This window comes from Rhinatrema bivittatum, chromosome 4 (genome assembly GCF_901001135.1).
Source record: "Rhinatrema bivittatum chromosome 4, aRhiBiv1.1, whole genome shotgun sequence".
NCBI lineage: Eukaryota > Metazoa > Chordata > Amphibia > Gymnophiona > Rhinatrematidae > Rhinatrema > Rhinatrema bivittatum.
This window is the reverse complement of record NC_042618.1, coordinates 43,303,165-43,322,231: the sequence shown is the minus strand read 5'-3', so window position 1 is coordinate 43,322,231 and position 19,067 is coordinate 43,303,165. Positions and strand designations below refer to the sequence as shown.

At 46.4% G+C, this 19,067-nt stretch overlaps 1 protein-coding gene across 2 annotated transcripts in view; it reads right to left on the bottom strand.

Moving 5' to 3' along the window:
• The window catches only part of KIF26A (kinesin family member 26A), a 234,830-nt gene extending 216,239 nt beyond the window's left edge, over positions 1 to 18,591 (bottom strand). For both annotated transcript variants that reach the window (XM_029598057.1, XM_029598058.1), the window contains exons 1-2: positions 18,282 to 18,591; positions 17,779 to 18,033 (exon numbers count right to left, since the gene is read on the bottom strand). In XM_029598057.1, the coding sequence (XP_029453917.1) occupies positions 17,779 to 18,033; positions 18,282 to 18,344 (318 nt within the window). In that variant the 5' untranslated portion in view covers positions 18,345 to 18,591. The remainder of the gene's footprint in view (positions 1 to 17,778; positions 18,034 to 18,281) is intronic.
• Between the last annotated feature and the right edge of the window lie 476 nt (positions 18,592 to 19,067).

Below are 19,067 nucleotides of genomic sequence, written 5' to 3'. Positions count from 1 at the left end.
GGCTCTGGCAAATCCACGCTTCTGTCAAGAATATTAATGCACTTGGTATTGGCACTCCATCTTAAGAGATCCTGACTTTTGGGCATTGGCGGGTTAACGTGAAAATGAAGGATAAGCAGAGAATGTAGAGTTTTGTGATGCATTAATCCTCCTTTCTTGCATGTGCCAGAAAAGGCTTTGCACAGTTAAGTACCTGAAAGCCGTGTAACTGCAAATCTGTTGGAAGAACTCAAAGGAAGGAGGGAAGAGAAAAATCTGATTTTTACAGAGCACCATTCATAGATATTATATCCAGCTCCACAAGTCTACAAAGCGAAAGCATGGCCAAATCCATGGTGCAAATGAAATGATAAAATGTTTCATTTGTGCACCTGGAATAGCTCAGCAAAAAAGTGAAAAAAAAAGAGCTTGAAAGAAGACAAGAGACTTATAAGATAGGGCAGGGGAAGTGGATGTCATAGGATTCCACAGCTGGGTCACAGGGCTTCAAAATCTTTAAACAGGAGGATGGGTAAAACACAACAAATGAGTCCACATGTTTTCATTTGTGATCCACAGAAATGAATGGAGAATCCCACAAAAGAAACGAGTACTTTACAGTTCATTTGTTAATGCTTCCCATTCATGTCTATGCCCTTTTGAGGTCTATGGCTCTGCTATAAGTAAATAATCAAGTGCAGGTAAATTTGTAACCAATTCTTTCCTGTATGACCACACCGTATTGTCAGAGTCTCTTTTCAGAGCTGAATCAGGACAAGTTGGCAAGGAAACCACACAGAAGACAAATCACCTTGAAGTATCTTTCTAGACTAGCCTATGTGCAAGAAGCTCTGTATTTCCTCTCCAGCAGTTAGTACAGAAGGACTTGAGCTTAGAAGCTCTCTCAGAGTTAAAAAAAAAAAAAAAAAAGCTAGAAACATGGATTTGGGACTGATAAAGAGCTGTTTCTGATTTCCAACCTACAGTTTTCTCACACACTCTCTGGGTGAGAAAGAGGGTCAGTGCACTTTTTCTCCAATGGGGAGGATCAGAGTAGGAGACAGTGTGGAGACTGCAGTTGCATCCGACTAGTAATAGTTTTGTCTCTAAATGTCTAAAAACAAGTAAGGCAAGCAGTGCATGCTCAGAGACTGCAGATAAGAGTCTTACCAAGCTGCCAGTCTTTTTGGTTCTGTTAGTGTTTAACAGTTGTTTGTGTGTGGAGTCAGTCAGCACTAGTGCACACAGCACAGCACACATGCACTGTATATATGTGCATGTATGTGTGTATGACAGACAGTTATCCACAGAGTTAGTGGTACTGTGAGTGGAGGTATAGCTACAGTATCATTTGAAATATCCAAAACCTCAGTAGGCAATGCACTTCAAAAAAAAAGCAGTGATAAAAAAGCATTAGTCCTAACCCAAAATTAAAAAGAGTCTATTTGAGCTGCAGAGTGGCATGAGTAGAAGGTAACTCAAGGCCAAAGAAACTGAAATTTGGAGAGCCTGTGCCACCGCCACCTGTTCCTTTCCCTCTTGTTTTGGAGTAGAGGGAAAAGCCGGGAAAGTGATCTAAGGCAGACAGCAGCAGAGCAGAAGGATAAACTGGGGCAGCAGAAGTGTAAAAGCCAAAACCAGCTGCATGGTCCTCTACATTAATTACTGCTTCTGAGACAATGAAGGCAATATTTTCAACAACTAATTCTGAGGAAGAATCTTATATGCGATCCCCTGAATCAGAACTTAAACAGCTAGTAGCATCTTAGCCACCAGTTCAGTGATGGGGGAGATAGATGATAATACTATTGGTGATGAGAGCAACCTTCAGCTAGAGAAGGCAGTGCAGGTAGAGAGTATAAGCAATGCCTCTGACATTTCTTTACTGTCCACTCTCAACCTCAACTCCAGTATCAGCATCAGCGCCCAAGAATGTAGAGAAGAGATTGCCGAAAATATCCCTGATCTGGAGGCACTTTAAAGTGAGAGAGGATCTACATTTTTCTCAGTGAATTCACTGCAATAATGATATCAGTCAGGGGAAGAAAGTGGGGCATCTAACAAATGCTAGTATGCAGCATCACTTGGAGAAGCAGCACCCACTAGCACTGGCATCAGGGGACCCTTTCTGCCAGTCAAATTAAAAGACAGAGAAAAGAGGTTGAAAAGGTAAAACTTTTCCCCAAGCTGATCCCACGGCCCCTTCCATCAGTCAGGTGGCAGGCCAGCAGTCCTCAGCCACGCATCCGAAGCAGCAACCCACAATAGAGGAAATGAGGTGGTGTTCCATAGCTCTATCCTAGGGCAAGAGGCAGGCAGCCTCTAAAGTAGTAATGAGGAGCAGAGGGGAAATGATTGCCCTTGATGATCAGTCCCTGCAGAGATGTTGCAGTTTCTGGGCTCCATGCAGCAGTAGATGCAAGAGAGATTGAAACCTCTCATACAAAACAATACATACATGCTTGCTACATTTTGTGATCCATGGGTAAAAAGGAGTCTCGCCGCCCAGTCCCAGCAACTCACTTCCATAAAAGAGATGCTGGTAGATAAGGTGTGTGAACAGAAGCGCCAGAGGCACGAGTGGCCATCTCAGAGAGTAGTGCAAGCAGGAGCCGCACACTGTAAGCCCCAGATAGACCATCTTAGGGATCTTACTGCTACTATGCCTATCTTCCATGCCTCTGATATACTACCTTAGGGGTCTTACTGATACTGTTCTGCCTACCTGTCATGCTCCAGATAAACCACTTCAGGGGTCTCACTACTATTGCTCTGCCTAACTGCCATGTCCCAGTTATACTACCTTAGAGGTCTTACCGCTACCACTCTGTTTACCTGCCATGCCCCTAATATAGTTTAGGGGTCTTGTTGCTTCTGTTCTGCCTACCTACTGTGCCTCAGATGTATCATCTTAGGGTCTTACTGCTACCACTCTACCTACCTGCCATGCCCCTTATATACCACCTTAGATGTCTTACTGCAACTGTTCTGCCTACCTGCCATGCCCCAGATGTACCTCCTTTGAGATCTTACTATTATTGCTGTCTACTTGCCATGCCCCTGATATACCATCTTAGAGATCTTACTGCTACTATGCCTACCTTCCATGCCCCTGATATACCGGCTTAGGGGTCTTACTGCTACCACTCTGTTTATCTGCCATGCATCTGATGTAGACTTTAGGGGTCTTGTTGCTTCTATTCTGCCTACCTGCTGGGCATTAGATGTTCTACCTTAGGGCTTGATTTAAAAAAGCATTTACTTGAGTAAAACGGGGTTTTCCATATGTAAATACACTTTATTCGAGTAAGTGGGCTTTTGAAAATTGCTACAATATATGCCATTGAATTGTCCATAGGATTTACTCATGTGAGTGCACTCTTTACTCAAGTAAATGGGTTTTGAAAATTGTTACAATAGTATGTTACATTTATGCGTGTAACTCCTTTGAAAATTACCTCCTTAGGGTTTTACTACTACCACTCCACCTACCTGCCTTGCCCCTGATATACCACTTTAGAGATCTTATTGCTTCCACTCTGTTTATCTGCCAGGCCCCTGACGTACATTTTAGGGGTCTTGTTGCTTCTAATCTACCTATCTCCTGTACCCCTGACATACCACCTTAGAGATCTTACTGCTACTGCTCTGCTTATATGCCATGTTCCTGATATACCACCTTGGTTGTCATGCTCTTAATATAACTACCTACTATGTCTATTATTTACCAGCATGGAAGTTTTGGTACCTCCATGATGTTTGTTGTTTGGATCTCAATCTAGTTCTACCATTCTATTTGGTTGCTGGTTGTATGAGGTGTTTTGCCCCCAGAAAAAAAATGTGAAAAAAGAAAAAAATATATGTTTCTCCTCCCATCCCACCTCTTTTAAGGTTCTTCATTCTGTTCTACCCCTCTACAAAGCAGCCTAGTTCTCTCACCCAGTGTTTTTATTGGTTATACTGGTATATTTTGTCCCCGAAAAAATAAATGTGAGAAAAGAATAAATAAATACAAGTTTCTCCTCATACTCCATCTCTTTTTGGAGTTACATTATCTGTTAAGGTCTATCTAGGCCTTTGTGCTATTTGTGATTTCCTTTACTGTACACCTTGGTGGTTTAGACACCTTGTGCTGTTTGCAATTCCCCACACTCCGCTGTTTCCAATTCCCTGAACTGTACATCTTGTGAGTATGTGCACCTCTGTGCTGTTTGCAATTCCCAGCACTCTATGCCTTGGTGGTTTAGACATTTTTTTGCTGTTTACAATTTCCCAAACTGTGTGCCTTGAAAGTACAAGCACCTCTGTGCTGCTTGCGATTCCCCATACTGTACACTTTAGGGGCTTTAACACGTTTACGCTGTGTGAGATTCTCTACACTATACATCTTGGGGGTAGAGACTCCTTTGTGCTGTTTGAGATTCCCCACACTGTACACTTTAGGGACTTTGGTACCTTTACAGTGCTTGAAATTCCCCGCATTTTACATCACGGGCTTATAGACACTGTGCTGTTTGCGATTCCCTGCATGTGCCTTGAGTGTCTGTGATTCCTTTATGCTGTTTGTGATTCCCTGCACTGTATACCTTGAGGGTATAGACACTTCTGTGCTGGTTGTGATGCCTTGGAGGTACAGACACCTCTGTGCTGTTTGGGATTCCCTGCACTATACGCCTTGGGGACCTTGACACATTTATAGTGTTTGCAATTTCACACACCATATCTTGGGGGTCAGTGCTCATTGGCATGTATTAGCTCTACAATCATGACAGTTATACAAGTAATAGATGGAACCATAACTGATTTAATTTGCAGTTTCACTGTACTGGCCATGTGTACATAACATGTGCATGGCTCTATCTTTACAGTTTGACAGAAGCATATATTAGTCCACTGGAAGAATCATCCACATTCCTCCTACTGAAAGAGGACTCTCCCACTTTGGCTGTCTTTGAGCTTCTATCCAAATCCCTTCCCTTATGGTACTTGCTGACTCTTGCTCTTACCCTGGCCATCTGTTGCTTTGCATGTCAGATGGCCATTTCAGTTTTTAATAATCGCCAGTACCACTGCTACCGCCGCCACCGCTCCAACCTAATCTTCATACCTTAAAGCGTTTCCTCCTCTGCTCCAGCTGTCTAGGAGATTCATTCCAAGTCCTCTTCCCCTACAACACTTGCTGACTCTAGGGATTTCTTCTGGCTTCTCTCTGCCTAGGGCTTTCTACCAATTTTGTTGGTACCCTTTGTCCCTCACTTGGAGCACTGGGTGTTCTTGCCACTTTGGGTGGTTGTTTTGTGCCCCTCTCATGATGCTTTGGGGTTTCCATGATGCTCTTTCACTTACTTTCACCCTGTTTCACAGCTTTAAGGGGTTTTCTGCCTCTTTTGATGCTTTGTTCCCCCTTCATGGTGTCTTGAGCCCTTCGTGCCACACCTGGTGCCACTTTGCCCCTCTCATACATCCTTGGGAGGGTCATGCCACTGTTGCTGGTGTCCTTTGCCACATTTTTTAAGCCTTGGAGTGATCTGGACACTCTTACTGCTGTTCAGCTCCTCTAATGATGCCTTGGAAAACTCCTGGCACTGCTGATGCCGTTTTGCCCTATTGCAGATCCTTGGGATCTTCGTGCCACTTTTGGTGTCACATTGACATAGTCTCAGTGGAAGGGAGTGGACAATGGAGTGCCTCAGGAATCTGTATTGGGACCCTTACTGTTCAATATATTTATAAATGATCTGGAAAGAAATACGACGAGTGAGATAATCAAATTTGCAGATGACACAAAATTGTTCAGAGTAGTTAAATCACAAGCAGATTGTGATAAATTGCAGGAAGACCTTGTGAGACTGGAAAATTGGGCATCCAAATGGCAGATGAAATTTAATGTGGATAAGTGCAAGGTGATGCATATAGGGAAAAATAACCCATGCTATAATTACACAATGTTGGGTTCCATATTAGGTGCTACAACCCAAGAAAGAGATCTAGGTGTCATAGTGGATAACACATTGAAATCGTCGGTTCAGTGTGCTGCGGCAGTCAAAAAAGCAAACAGAATGTTGGGAATTATTAGAAAAGGAATGATGAATAAAACGGAAAATGTCATAATGCCTCTGTATCGCTCCATGGTGAGACCGCACCTTGAATACTGTGTACAATTCTGGTCGCCGCATCTCAAAAAAGATATAATTGCGATGGAGAAGGTACAGAGAAGGGCTACCAAAATGATAAGGGGAATGGAACAACTCCCCTATGAGGAAAGACTAAAGAGGTTAGGACTTTTCAGCTTGGAGAAGAGACGACTGAGGGGGGATATGATAGAGGTGTTTAAAATCATGAGAGGTCTAGAACGGGTAGATGTGAATCGGTTATTTACTCTTTCGGATAGTAGAAAGACTAGGGGGACACTCCATGAAGTTAGCATGGGGCACATTTAAAACTAATCGGAGAAAGTTCTTTTTTACTCAACGCACAATTAAACTCTGGAATTTGTTGCCAGAGAATGTGGTTCGTGCAGTTAGTATAGCTGTGTTTAAAAAAGGATTGGATAAGTTCTTGGAGGAGAAGTCCATTACCTGCTATTAAGTTCACTTAGAGAATAGCCACTGCCATTAGCAATGGTTACATGGAATAGACTTAGTTTTTGGGTACTTGCCAGGTTCTTATGGCCTGGATTGGCCACTGTCGGAAACAGGATGCTGGGCTTGATGGACCCTTGGTCTGACCCAGTATGGCATTTTCTTATGTTCTTATGTTCTTGATGTGTTGGCATGCCTTCACCCCTCTGACAATGTCTACCCATCAGGTTCATTAGTAAAGATTATAAAATCCCAATCTGGAAGTGCAAAATAGGCTGCATTGCTTCCCCCATTAATATAATGGTAAATGAATGAACAAATAAATCAAACGAAAATGGTTTTTTTTTTCATTTGAAATGAATGGAGCTGCCCTACGAAAAGAATGAATGAACCACAACAAAAATGTTTCCTCTGCACATCCCTACTGTGCAATAGGTTAGCGATGTGCCCTGGGACCACAGGAGCTTATAAGCCATAAAGTTTCACTGTCCTCTATACCTAGTTACCCTGCTATTCAGTACAGCCTTCTTTCCCAGGGAACTTCAAAACACCTTGAAAAAGAACAAATGTACATCTTAATTTTACATGGACTTCCATCAGTTTTATACACAAAGGAAAACATCTGTTACATATGATCGACCATTACTTCCGTAATCCTCTTACTCTTTCAGCAATGCTCTTATTATCTGAACAATTCAGCAAAAATAAGGTTGAACACTAGCTGGATTTGGATGTTTTGATCTAATTGCTTGCCTTTCAAGTACTGTAGGCAAGTACCCTTGCCCTGCAGAGCACACAATCTACGGGCCAGATTTACTACGGCTTATCTCCCATTCTGAGTCTCCGGGAAAAATGCTTAGTAAATGAGGCCCTATGTTTGTTACTACTTCTTCTGTGCCACCATGCCACAGGTGATAGATGCTTGGAAAAATGCACTATGTTTATAGTGTATTACTAGTATTTAAAAGGGGTTCTTTTTATGTGTTGGTCAATATATAATTATTCTAGTGAGACTGAAATAAAAGCATAACGCCAATCACAGACAATAGCATTAGATATTGATAATAAATATCTAGAGGCACAGATACAGGGTTAGGGCTAATCAATGCATCACTGGCTCAATTCCCTTTTTTCACTTAAGCTAGTTTTGCAGTGTAAATTGGGTAAAAGGTGTGCAGATTGCAGAAACAATACAGCCGCCTTGTACAAGCCTCAGCTTCTGAATTGCACCTCTAATGTTGTCTCGTTAGAACGAGGATATCCTAGCTCAGTAAAGTGAACCAGCTCATATTTCAACACATTTATATGTAGCTGTATTATCATCCTTTGTTAAGGAGTGTACATAAACCAAATCTGCATTTGATGTCAATCGCCCAGGGCAGATTTACAGTCAAGTCAAAGTAAAGATGCTACCTTCTGGAAATTAAGTCTTAATTACAGATGAATCATAAACGTGACCTAGAAATGCATAGGTAGAAGAAATAAGAGACAATTTTCTCCATCACTACAGCTTATGCAATTGTATGTAAATGTTTCATTGGAAGTGCCTTGAAGTACAAGAAAGGAATGGTATGACATTGGTATGATGTGAAAATTCAAGGCGGTAAAATACTAATTTGCTAATCTGTAAACTTGCACTTTACGTTTTTGTTTTTTTTGGGGTTTTTTGCCGTTTGAAATAACCGATTGCAGCTTCCACCTAGGTAGTATGGTAACATAGTAGCTGACAGCAAGAAAAAAAATCAAGTGCCCATCCACCCTGCCCAGTGATCTCTGTCCACACTGCAGGGATTTATCCCAGCTGGAGAAGCCTGACCCTGACCTTTTTTGTTTGCTTCCTTGTTAGGTTTTCACTGCCCTGGATAGATAACTGCATAAGTTCCCATTCCCCATTTATTTATTTATTTCATCGTATTTCTCTCTCACCATATGCTAAGCACCCTAGGCGAATTATGAGTAAATGTTAAATGCCCCCACCTTAATCTAACACAAGACACAGGTTCCACAGTAAACCACAGGATCACCAACAACACTAAAAATAACAAACATCACATAACTACAGGTATCGCCCTACCATATTAGACAAAAAAAAACAGCAAAATATATCCTCTCCACCTCTGACTCATGGGTGAGCAACTTCACCCCCTGTAACCTAAACTGCTTCCACTGTTGGCACCTTCATAACCAACACATTTAGACCATTGGATTGTAACTCCCTTCAACTACATTACTCTTCACCAGCTGCTAGCATTCCCTCAGCACCTCCATAGACCTCTCTTCACTATTAAGCTGATAATCAAAACGGAACTTACCCGGCTAATATCCAGTGTCAGCAGGCACCATGTAGCTGGATAAGTGACTCATCCGACTAAGAGTTTAGCCAGATAACTCAGGGGGGTGGGGATCGGGGAGGTGCATCAATTAACTGGCTAACTCAATATTCAGAGTTAACCAGCTGAATTATCTGGCCAGCTCTGGTTGGACCATAGGGTTGTCCTAAATTTAGCCGGTTTAACTTATCCATCTAACTTTAAGGTAGTCGGGTATATTCAGCGGCACAGCTGAACCACTGAATATAGAGCACTAGTCAGTCGGCTAATTAGCACAGGCACGTGGTGGATGAATATGGCCTTCACTCAAAGCAAATCCAGCCCCAAGACTATCCCCATCCTCTAATCCATATATGCTTTTGCAAAAGCACAGTCTTTACTAATTTCCTCAAAAGATCGACACTCAGTGGCAGCTATACCTTACCTGGCAGTTGATTCCATATCTGGGGAGCACTGCACCTGAAGGCCTGCTGTCCAATAGATAATAACCAAACCTCAGTCCATGCTGCTTCCCTCACAAAGCTCCATGAGAGGAGCACATTTTCCATCCTGGGAGATAATCATGAAAGTTGCAGAATATACCTTTGTGAAAATTAATAAATAAATATACCCAAACTTGGGACCTTTTGAGTTGTAGTCACCCCGAAATTGTTGTTGATTAGCAGGGGGAAGAAAAGAATAATGCATACCAACTTTCTCTGTTCCACCACCTCCCTGCAGATCCTCTCTCTCTGTCTCTCCTCCACCACCACTTTTCCCGCTTTCCCCTAACTACTTAATGAATCTGGGGATGCCCAGAAAGATATTCATCAGTTAATCACCCCAGGTTCAGCACCTCCCTCTGTACTGACATTGATTTCCCATCTGGTAAGGTCTATCTTACTTACCCCAGCCTACAGAGGTAAGTCTTTCTAGAGTTTAGTTTCATCAGATTTCAAGATGTCCAGCTACTAACTGCCACCAGATTCTGTACAGCATCAATATGGCTTGCAGAGATGGATAAAATAAGTACCTAATTCTAAACACTTGGATCAGCTTCAACACCCAGATTACTACCTTTCAGCCATGCCTTACTACCACCAAGATCCAAAATAATCTAGAGCAATGGTTCTCAACTCAGTCCTCAGGGCACACCTACCAGTCAGGTTTTCAGGATATCTAGAATGAATATGCGGTGTGAATGATTTGCATGCAGAATAAGGCCTGTGATAAAGAGACACTCACTCTCCCAACAGTTACCCTAACATAATACCTTTTCTGCCTTGGATAACGAAGAGGCTCCAGCAATAGAAAATGAAGTGATATCTGAAAGGGATGTAGTCACCCGGAAACACTTAAACATCATTAAATGACATAAGAGGAAACTCTTTCTCCTGGGAGAATCGGTCATCAGAACAACCAATCTGGGAAATCATTTTGATGGGGACCCAACTGTTAAAGGCCTTCCAGGATCCTCAGCAAGTAGAACTAGCAACCAGATAGTGAACGCAACTGCAGAAGAAAACAGATCCTCGGATATCAATGTTATCATCCGTCTGGGGACCACTGGCCTTACTAGAAATGATATCCTTGAGGTACAGAAAGATTTCCAAAATATAGGGAAGAGGACTAGGCACGTGGCAAAGACTATTATTGCCTTTTCTGAAGTATTTTACCCGTTCATGGAAACCGAAAGGGAAAGCTAAGCCACATAGATCAATTCCAATTCCTGGCTCAGAACCTGGTGGAAGGAAAGTGGTGTTGGATACATTGGAGGCTGGGGCCGGGAATGGAGCAATAAAAGGTTATAGGGTAAGGCTGGCCTATATCTGTCTGCGTGCAGGAAAGAGGAGGCCAAGTGAACAACTCAGATCATACATGATCGAGCATTTAAACTAGGAAGCGAGGGTGGCAGGAGGTGGCCAGGTCACCCCCAAGTATCCCAAGAAGGAGGAAGAGAAAGTAACAAAACCAATCAGTTCAAAAAAAAACCCAGAAAAGGCGACTAGGAAGAGCAGCTGGAAAGCTGTGACCACAAATGCTCGTAGACTGGCCATGAAAGCATCAGTAAATCATTTCATTCTTCCTCTCGTAAAAATAGAGAGGGCGACATTCAGGCTGTGTGCATGGGCGCAAAGTCCACGGTTCCCGGAAAACTGTCACAGGGAAAAAGTACCCCCCCCCCCTCCCAGTGCACAGAAAATGACGTGTGTGCATATGAAAATACCATCCGCACACGTTACTTTCCCATCCCGCCCTAAGCATGCCCCCCCCCCCCCGGTGCACAGAAAATGACGTGTGTGCATTTGAAAATACCATCCGCGCACGTTACTTTCCCATCCCGCCCTAAGCACGCCCCCCCCCCCCCCCCCCCCCCCCGGTGCACAGAAAATGACGTGTGTGCATATGAAAATACCATCCGCACGTTACTTTCCCATCCCGCCCTAAGCACGCCCCCCCCACCCCCCCCAGTGCACAGAACATGACGTGTGTGCATTTGAAAATACCATCCGTACACGTTACTTTCCCATCCCACCCTAAGCACGCCCCCCCCACCCCCCTCCCCCCCGGTGCACAGAAAATGACGTGTGTGCATATGAAAATACCATCCGCACGTTACTTTCCCATCCCGCCCTAAGCACGCCCCCCCCACCCCCCCCAGTGCACAGAACATGACGTGTGTGCATTTGAAAATACCGTCCGTACACATTACTTTCCCATCCCGCCCTAAGCACACCCCCCCCAGTGCACAGAAAAATGACGTGTGTGCATTTGAAAATACCGTCCGCACACGTTACTTTCCCATCCCACCCTAAGCACGCCCCCCCCCCCCAGTGCACAGAAAATGACGTGTGTGCATTTGAAAATACCATCCGCACACATTACTTTCCCATCCCGCCCTAAGCACGCCCCCCCCTCAGTGCACAGAAAATGACGTGTGTGCATTTGAAAATACCGTCCGCACACGTTACTTTCCCATCCCGCCCTAAGCACGCCCCCCCCCCCCCCCCCCCCCCCAGTGCACAGAAAATGACGTGTGTGCATTTGAAAATACCATCTGCACACGTTACTTTCCCATCCCGCCCTAAGCACGCCCCCCCCCAGTGCACAGAAACTGACGTGTGTGCATTTGAAAATACCGTCCGCACACGTTACTTTCCCATCCCGCCCTAAGCACGCCCCCCCCCAGTGCACAGAAAATGACGTGTGTGCATTTGAAAATACCGTCCGCACACGTTACTTTCCCATCCCGCCCTGAGCACGCCCCCCCCCCCCCCCCGGTGCACAGAAAATGACGTGTGTGCATTTGAAAATACCGTCCACACACGTTACTTTCCCATCCCGCCCTAAGCACGCCCCCTCCCCCTCCGGGGGATGCCTCCCCTCAACCCTGCCACATCTGCGAGTGCTGTGGGGGCCCCATGCCTGCTTCTAGCTGGATCGAGTCGGGAGAAACGTTCAAGAGAGGACGATTCGCCCGAGTACAGTAAAACCGGAGATAGAGGTCGGCATTTTTTCCGTCGCCGCACACCCAGAGGTCCTACCGAAGAGCCTCCAAACCAAGGGCAGAGACCTCTGCGTACTGGCACTGAAAGATCCCTCGCTCCTTAATGGGAACGATGCAAATCCCTTTGAGCTCTTAATAAGTTCACAGAAAGGGCCGCCTTGCTCAGCTCTCAGAGAGTTAGAAAACGCAGAGATGGAATTATCCTTATTTTCAGCTTGAAGCCTCTGCACTCTTCTGTGGCTTAGTTGTCTTTTTTTTTCCTTTTCCATATGTCTCCTCTAAATGAAATCTTTAGATGATTAAAACCACTAGAATATTAATAAGAAAGGACTTCTAAAGAAGAGACTTGTGTTATCTCTTGATTGGTTGTGACTTGCGACATCTTTCGGTTTTGTTCCCATGTTGGTCCAATAAAAGGCATCACAAGCTACAGAGAAACCCAGTTTCCCCCCCCCAGAGCTGATAACATCCACTAGAAATCCTCGTGACAACATGAAAAGACTCGTTAAATCTGCAGCACTGCCTTCATTCTTCATAACATCAGATTGCTTGTTTCTTTGCTTTGTTTCTGTACACGCCTGCTTCTTACAGTGACTTTTCAGTGTCTCCCAGCCCTCTCCTGGAGGCGCACCTATCCAGTCGGGTTTTCAGGCTTGCCACAATGAATATGCATGAGCCAGATTTGCATACCCCAGGTCTCCAATGAGTGCAAATGCATCTCACTGTGGTAATCCTGAAAATCCTGACTGGTCAGGTGTGCCTCCAGGAGAGGGCTGGGAAACAGGGTGATATGTTGCATTTGGTTACATTCTCACATTTTTTGTAATAAAAGGTGCGCATATTTTTATCATAGCCAAGCACCTGATTTGGTTGGCTGTTGGTCTTGTGTTTTTTTTCATCCAAAACTTCCTTCCATGAGTCCGCTCTGCAGCTGCTTTACACATATCAGTGTAATGAATGCTTGCGTGTGGGGTCTGTGGTAAGAATCCATGAAAACTGCAACCTGGTGCATTCGGACTGGTTGACGGTGAGAGCGACTTAAGTTTACCAAGCTTTGGAAAAAAAAAAAACTTCAACCACAACATCTGCTACGGAGCAAAATAAGAGCCAGATCCAAAAAAGAGGGGATCTTAAATAACGACTCTGTTTTAAGTACAGCTAAATTATCTGAAAACAAAACGCTGCTAGAATAGGTGGGCCCGATATATAATCGGAGCCCACGAGTTACCTGGGCGAGGGGAGGCAGCCGGGCGCGTTGAGTGATGTCATCGGGACGCGCTGCACTCTTGCGGCGCGTCCCGATGACGTTGGGGCAAGGACAGCCCGGTGGGGGCGTTCCGGGGCAGCGTCAGCAAGGAGGGGCGGGGCCAAAAGGAAACACCGCCCCTTCCAGGGCGTTCCGGAGGCCGGCGTCATCGGGGGAGGCCGGCGCAGCCCGATGACGCCGGCCGGGGTTTAAAGGGCCGGAGCCTGGTGGCATCCGGCCCTTTTTTCGCAGCAGAGCCGTTTTCCCACCCTCCCCACCCTGTACAAGTTGTTTTGCGTTATGAAGAAAGGAGACGGGGATAGTAGTTGAGCAACGCAATGTCGCGGCTGGGGGCGGGTACCCGGGCCAATAGGACTTAGGGTAAAGGGATCAGCCGCGGGCTGACGAGCAGATCGCCGGAAGGAAAGGGGGACCACGCCCGGAGCCAGGGCCCCCCCCCCTGCTTACTACGCGGCGGGGGGGGGGCGGTGAACGGAAGTCGCCTTGCTTGGAGCGCAGCAGGCGGCGCGGGGTGGGTGTGGTCCCGGAAGAATGCATGGCGATAGATATATATATACACCGAGGTATTGGGCCGAAGGTGGTGGGTTGTTATGATTTACATTGTGTGCTGTTATATATATATATATATATGGTTAAATAAAAGCTGTGGCCAGTTTTACCCAGATACGTTTTGAGTGGTCATTCAAGCACAGCAGGGGGGCGGGCGAAAGGAAGTCACGAGTCCCAGAGTCAACTGTTGCTTTCAAAATGCTTTTTTTTTTTCTGCATCGCACTCGTTTACACGATGTTCCACAAATTGCCTCTTATCTCTTAGCAACTTGCAGGGACAGGAGGCAGGAGCACTAACGCTGTCTATTGTGTCTTCTGCTCTCCGATGTGTTCTGCATTAGCGATCTTTCTTGGTAAAAGTGCATGCCGGATAAATTGGCATAATAGAGTTTTATAAAAGGGAATAGTAATTTACTTTTAAAACGATGGGGCCTGCCTCGCCAAGCATTTTTCCCCCATAGACACAGAATGGGAGAAAAGCCTCAGTGAACCTCTGTGAGCATTATTCCTTTCAGATCAGAATTGACCAATAGTACCCGCTAGAGTTTTGCATCTGTAACTATCTAAGAACAAGGTTGGCAGGACTGTAACAAGGAGCCAGCTATTAAGTTATTACTTTTCTGTACAGGCTTCAGGGGGGGGGGGGGGGAGGAAGGGATTAATTTACCCATCATCAAGCACTTATCAAAGCCGTCCTCCCTGAGGCTGGAGCACATGAGACCACCCAGGCTGGCCTTTGGAAGCCGGGTCTCTCCACCTGAACACCTGAAAAGGAGACACTGACTCCCAGCACTGGCATTTTCCCAGGACAAAGATTGGTTTTCCCCTCCCGCTTACAGATAAGGCCCATTATCCTTCAACCTCAGATAAAGACACCAACTACAGATAAAAGACACCCTTAAAAGTCAGAAGAATTCAAGCATTGTGTGCTTTCAGCCAAGTCAGTATAAATCTTATACACTGAACAATGGGAAAGTAAACTTCCAGTCACCACTAATAGTCATGGAGCAAGTTACTGCCTGAAATGGAGGCCACAGTCTAGAACTTTTATACCAAAAAAAAAATTAAATACTTCAATGGGAGCTGGGCTTTCTGACACAGCAGCACAATGCTGCACTGAAGACTAAATATAAACACAATGGGAATATTGTGGATCAAACAGGAACTCCTTCCATGCCAATGAAGGTCAGCAGGGACTGGCTTCCTCTGCAGACCCCCTATTTCTGCAAGACTTTGCAAACAGCCAGCTAAGCATTGTTTTGGAAACAATGTGTTAATTCCAACGCTATCAAAAAAAAAAAAAACATAAAACACGTTTAAAGTTCCTTAAAATTCAATTGCTTAGCTCTTTCAATTATTTTTAAAACGTATGATTTCTTTTACAGCACTGCACAAAACCCCCCTGAGAGCGAAATTATCTGGGATTTTAAAAACAAAACAAAACATAAAATAACAATATTCAACCAAACAGCAACATAACTGACACACAACAAATTATACAACCTACTGAATATTTTTTTTTTAAAAATGGATCTTAAAAGAGCTCACTGCTCCAAAGAGCAAATCCAGCCCTCTCGCATTCAGTCGTTCTCATGTTCTAATCTGAACAATGGGGAATTAAACGTCCAGTCCAGTCACCACCCACAGACGCGAAGCAAGTTACTGCCTGAAAGCAAGGCCGCACTCTGGAACTTTTATAGTTTTTGTTGTCCTGTCATCCGACCTCTCTTAACTTTCAGTGTCCTACTAAGGGGACTTACAGTGGACCCACCCTGTCTCCCAGGGCTGTAGAAAGTAAATCTGGAACAGCTCAATCGTCTCTGACTACTTACGTGTGGCACCTTTTTTAATCCACACCTACACAGAGGATGGCAGATTCTTCACGGAACAGTTTTTAATTAAAAGTTAAATGAAAGTTCTTCTTGATTCACATGCTAATAGCGCCAGTGTCTCTAGATATCCTTTCTGCAATAGGGAGAGCACAACGGGCTAAGCTGTTGCAGATGGATTCCTTTTTTAACCACTGTGTCGGCAGCACTGCACAAAAGGCAATTTTAATAAAGGTAGCGTTGCTGCAGACTCCATAAGAAGCTGCAGAAAATGCTCCCCAAGCCTCATCCCCATACATGGAAGTTCAATTAGCGCTACAAAAGTATTTATCCATACATGCAAGTACACGGCCACTCCCAAGCATATCTATTTCACATATGGCCCTTGACATAGCCATGGGTTGGTTGTTGGGGGTTTTTTTAAAGCATGACTACACTTCCATGTGGTCATGGGTATTTTTTTGCCTCATCGAGAGACGTCAAGCCAGACTGTCTTGTACCTCCCTCCGCCTCATATCACAAAAGTCCACCTATTTCATTGTCCAAGTATGACTCTGTCAGCCTAAAAGAACCGAAAGACCTCTGCTTGTATTTCACCAGTTCTGAACTCTCTCTCTCTCTCCCTCTCTTCTGGTACAGCCAACAACCAGCTTGCCGTTCTGCCACAACTGGTCAAATAAAAAGCTGGCACGAGCCCTGGAACTGGTATTCCCCGTGTGCAATGGAGCAGGAAATGTTGTTGCCGGTGGCCATGCATAGCCTAGACAGGGCAAACATTCACACTGCCAAGGCAAGAAGAAGGAAGAAAAAAAAAAAAGCATTCCCCCTACATACAGAATAAAAAATGGAGGCAACCTTGCACATGTTAAGTAACTCAAGGAGATTTCAGGACCCAAGTTTCCAACCACCTGAGGTTCCACAAAAAAAAAAAAAAAAAACATCTTTCCAAAATTCAGCTCAGTGCCACCCATGCAGCAAGGTTTTACCTTTTTCTCCAATTTTAAATTCTCCTTCTTAAAGGAACACTGCAATAGCCTCTCATGATGGCTAACGGTATGGCAATAGGTCTCAATAATCTCCAGGACAAACTACAGCCACAGCTTCAGCTGCAAGCCCCAACTCTGACAGCCAGCAGGGCTGGGCTCCAGCTGTTCCCCAAGGCACCCTCGGCCTGTCCCTTTTACACAGTACCGCGTCGGACCCCGCAGCCCACGCCCTCCATCCCCCCCAGCAGCAGGGCCGCTTTTCAGGACACCGAGCCCCCCCCCCCCCCCGGCAATAGCTGGATGTTCACTCACACAACAAAAGAGCCCCGGAGCCCACGCCCATTGCTCTCAAGGCTTCGTGGGACTCAAGGCGCAGCATGGATAAATAATGAATGGGTGCACCCTCTCAGCTCCCACGTGCGCGCGAGCTCTGACAGCCACGGAGCCGCAGGGAAGCCTGCAGCCAGCGCGGGGGTCTGAGCTCGGAACGCTCCGGGGCCCCCAGGTCAGGGATCGCAGCTCCGGGGCCCCCAGGGCAGGGATCGCACCTCCGGGGCCCCCAGGGCAGGGATCGCAGCTCCGGGGCCCCCAGGGCAGGGATCGCAGCTCCGGGGCCCCCAGGGCAGGGATCTCAGCTCCGGGGCCCCCAGGGCAGGGATCGCAGCTCCGGCAGCTTTGGGGGTCTCTGGACAGGGATCTCTGCTTAAGAGTCCCAGGGTAAGGATCTGGGCTCCGGTCAGGGGACGTGGGCTCCAGCAGAGCCTGCTTACCGTCGGAGAGCCGGGGAAGGCCAGCCTCAGGGCTTGCTTCTGAAGTTCGCCGACTTTGACCTGGCAGCCCCGGCACCAGCCTCCTCTGCCGCTGGCCGCCCTCTCCGAGTGGCCGGGTTCCGCCGCCGATCCCGCGCCGGCTCCCTCCGGAGGGGGGCGGCTGCCGCACAGCTCCTCCTCGGCGGACTGCAGCCTCTTCCTGGGGGAGAGCTGCAGGGCCAGCGGCGCCTCTCGGCCGGGGCTCCTCTCCGCCACCTGCAAGGAAGGAAGGAAGGAAAGAGCGCATCAGCTGGGGGGGCGCGTGCAGCGGGGGGGGGGGGGAGCCGCGTGCAGCGGGGCCCGCGCGCGAGCGCCGGGCTCCCCTCAGCCGCACGTGCCGCACGGTCCAGCCCGAGTCTCGCCCCCCTCCCCCCTTCCCAGCCAGGGGGGCCACACGTCCTCGTGCTCTCTGCTCTCTCAGACTCTTTCCGGAACGGCAAGGGCAAACTTTTTATGCAACTCACCACCAACTCGCGGTCCGCAGATCCTGCAGCCCCCTGCCCCCTGTATCCGACAGCCGGGAACATCTTTGTAAGGAAGTCAGGTTTTAAACCAAAAAAACCCAACCTGATCCTGTCTTTAAATCTCCCACTAAACACTTAATCCATAGCGATTTGCAGGACCTCGCTCCCCATGGCCAGAGGTATTTGGAAAAAAAAAAGCAAGTTTTGTAAGGCTCTGAAATCCCTGCTGCCGGGGCACTTAGGTGATGTTTCCTTCCATGTTGTTTTAAAAGAAGTATAAAGAAAAACAAAAAAAAAAAAGTTTAGGTTTCAAGTTTGTCAGAGCCAGAGGGAGGGAGAAAGGAGAGGAGGCGCCACCTCCCTGCACCAGCCCAGAAAGTGGCCAAAAAAATCCCATGCAAGAGGAAGCGGGAGGGAGGCTCGGTTCATTGACGCTTTCAGCCCTGCGCTGCCGAGGTGGTGAGAGATAATTGCGTCCCAGTTTTATTTTTTCAGGCCCCTTTTGTCATGAAAAAGGGTCGAACTGCAACTCAGTAACGAGAAGGTGCTCTTTATTAATTAGAGAGCGTAGGGGGAGGAGGCTCCTGCTCCGTTTTCAGCAGCTGCTTGGACAGGAGACGGTAAAAAATATAAACCGATTCCGTTCAGGGCGGGAGCCTTGGCGACAGGGGACGGCTGGGGCTATCGTTTTTAGTCTCTTGCACGTGTCGCCTGCCAGTCTGACAAGCCTTCGAAAGAAGTCCCAACTTCCAGAGGAAAGGAGGACCCCCCACCAGAAAATCCCAT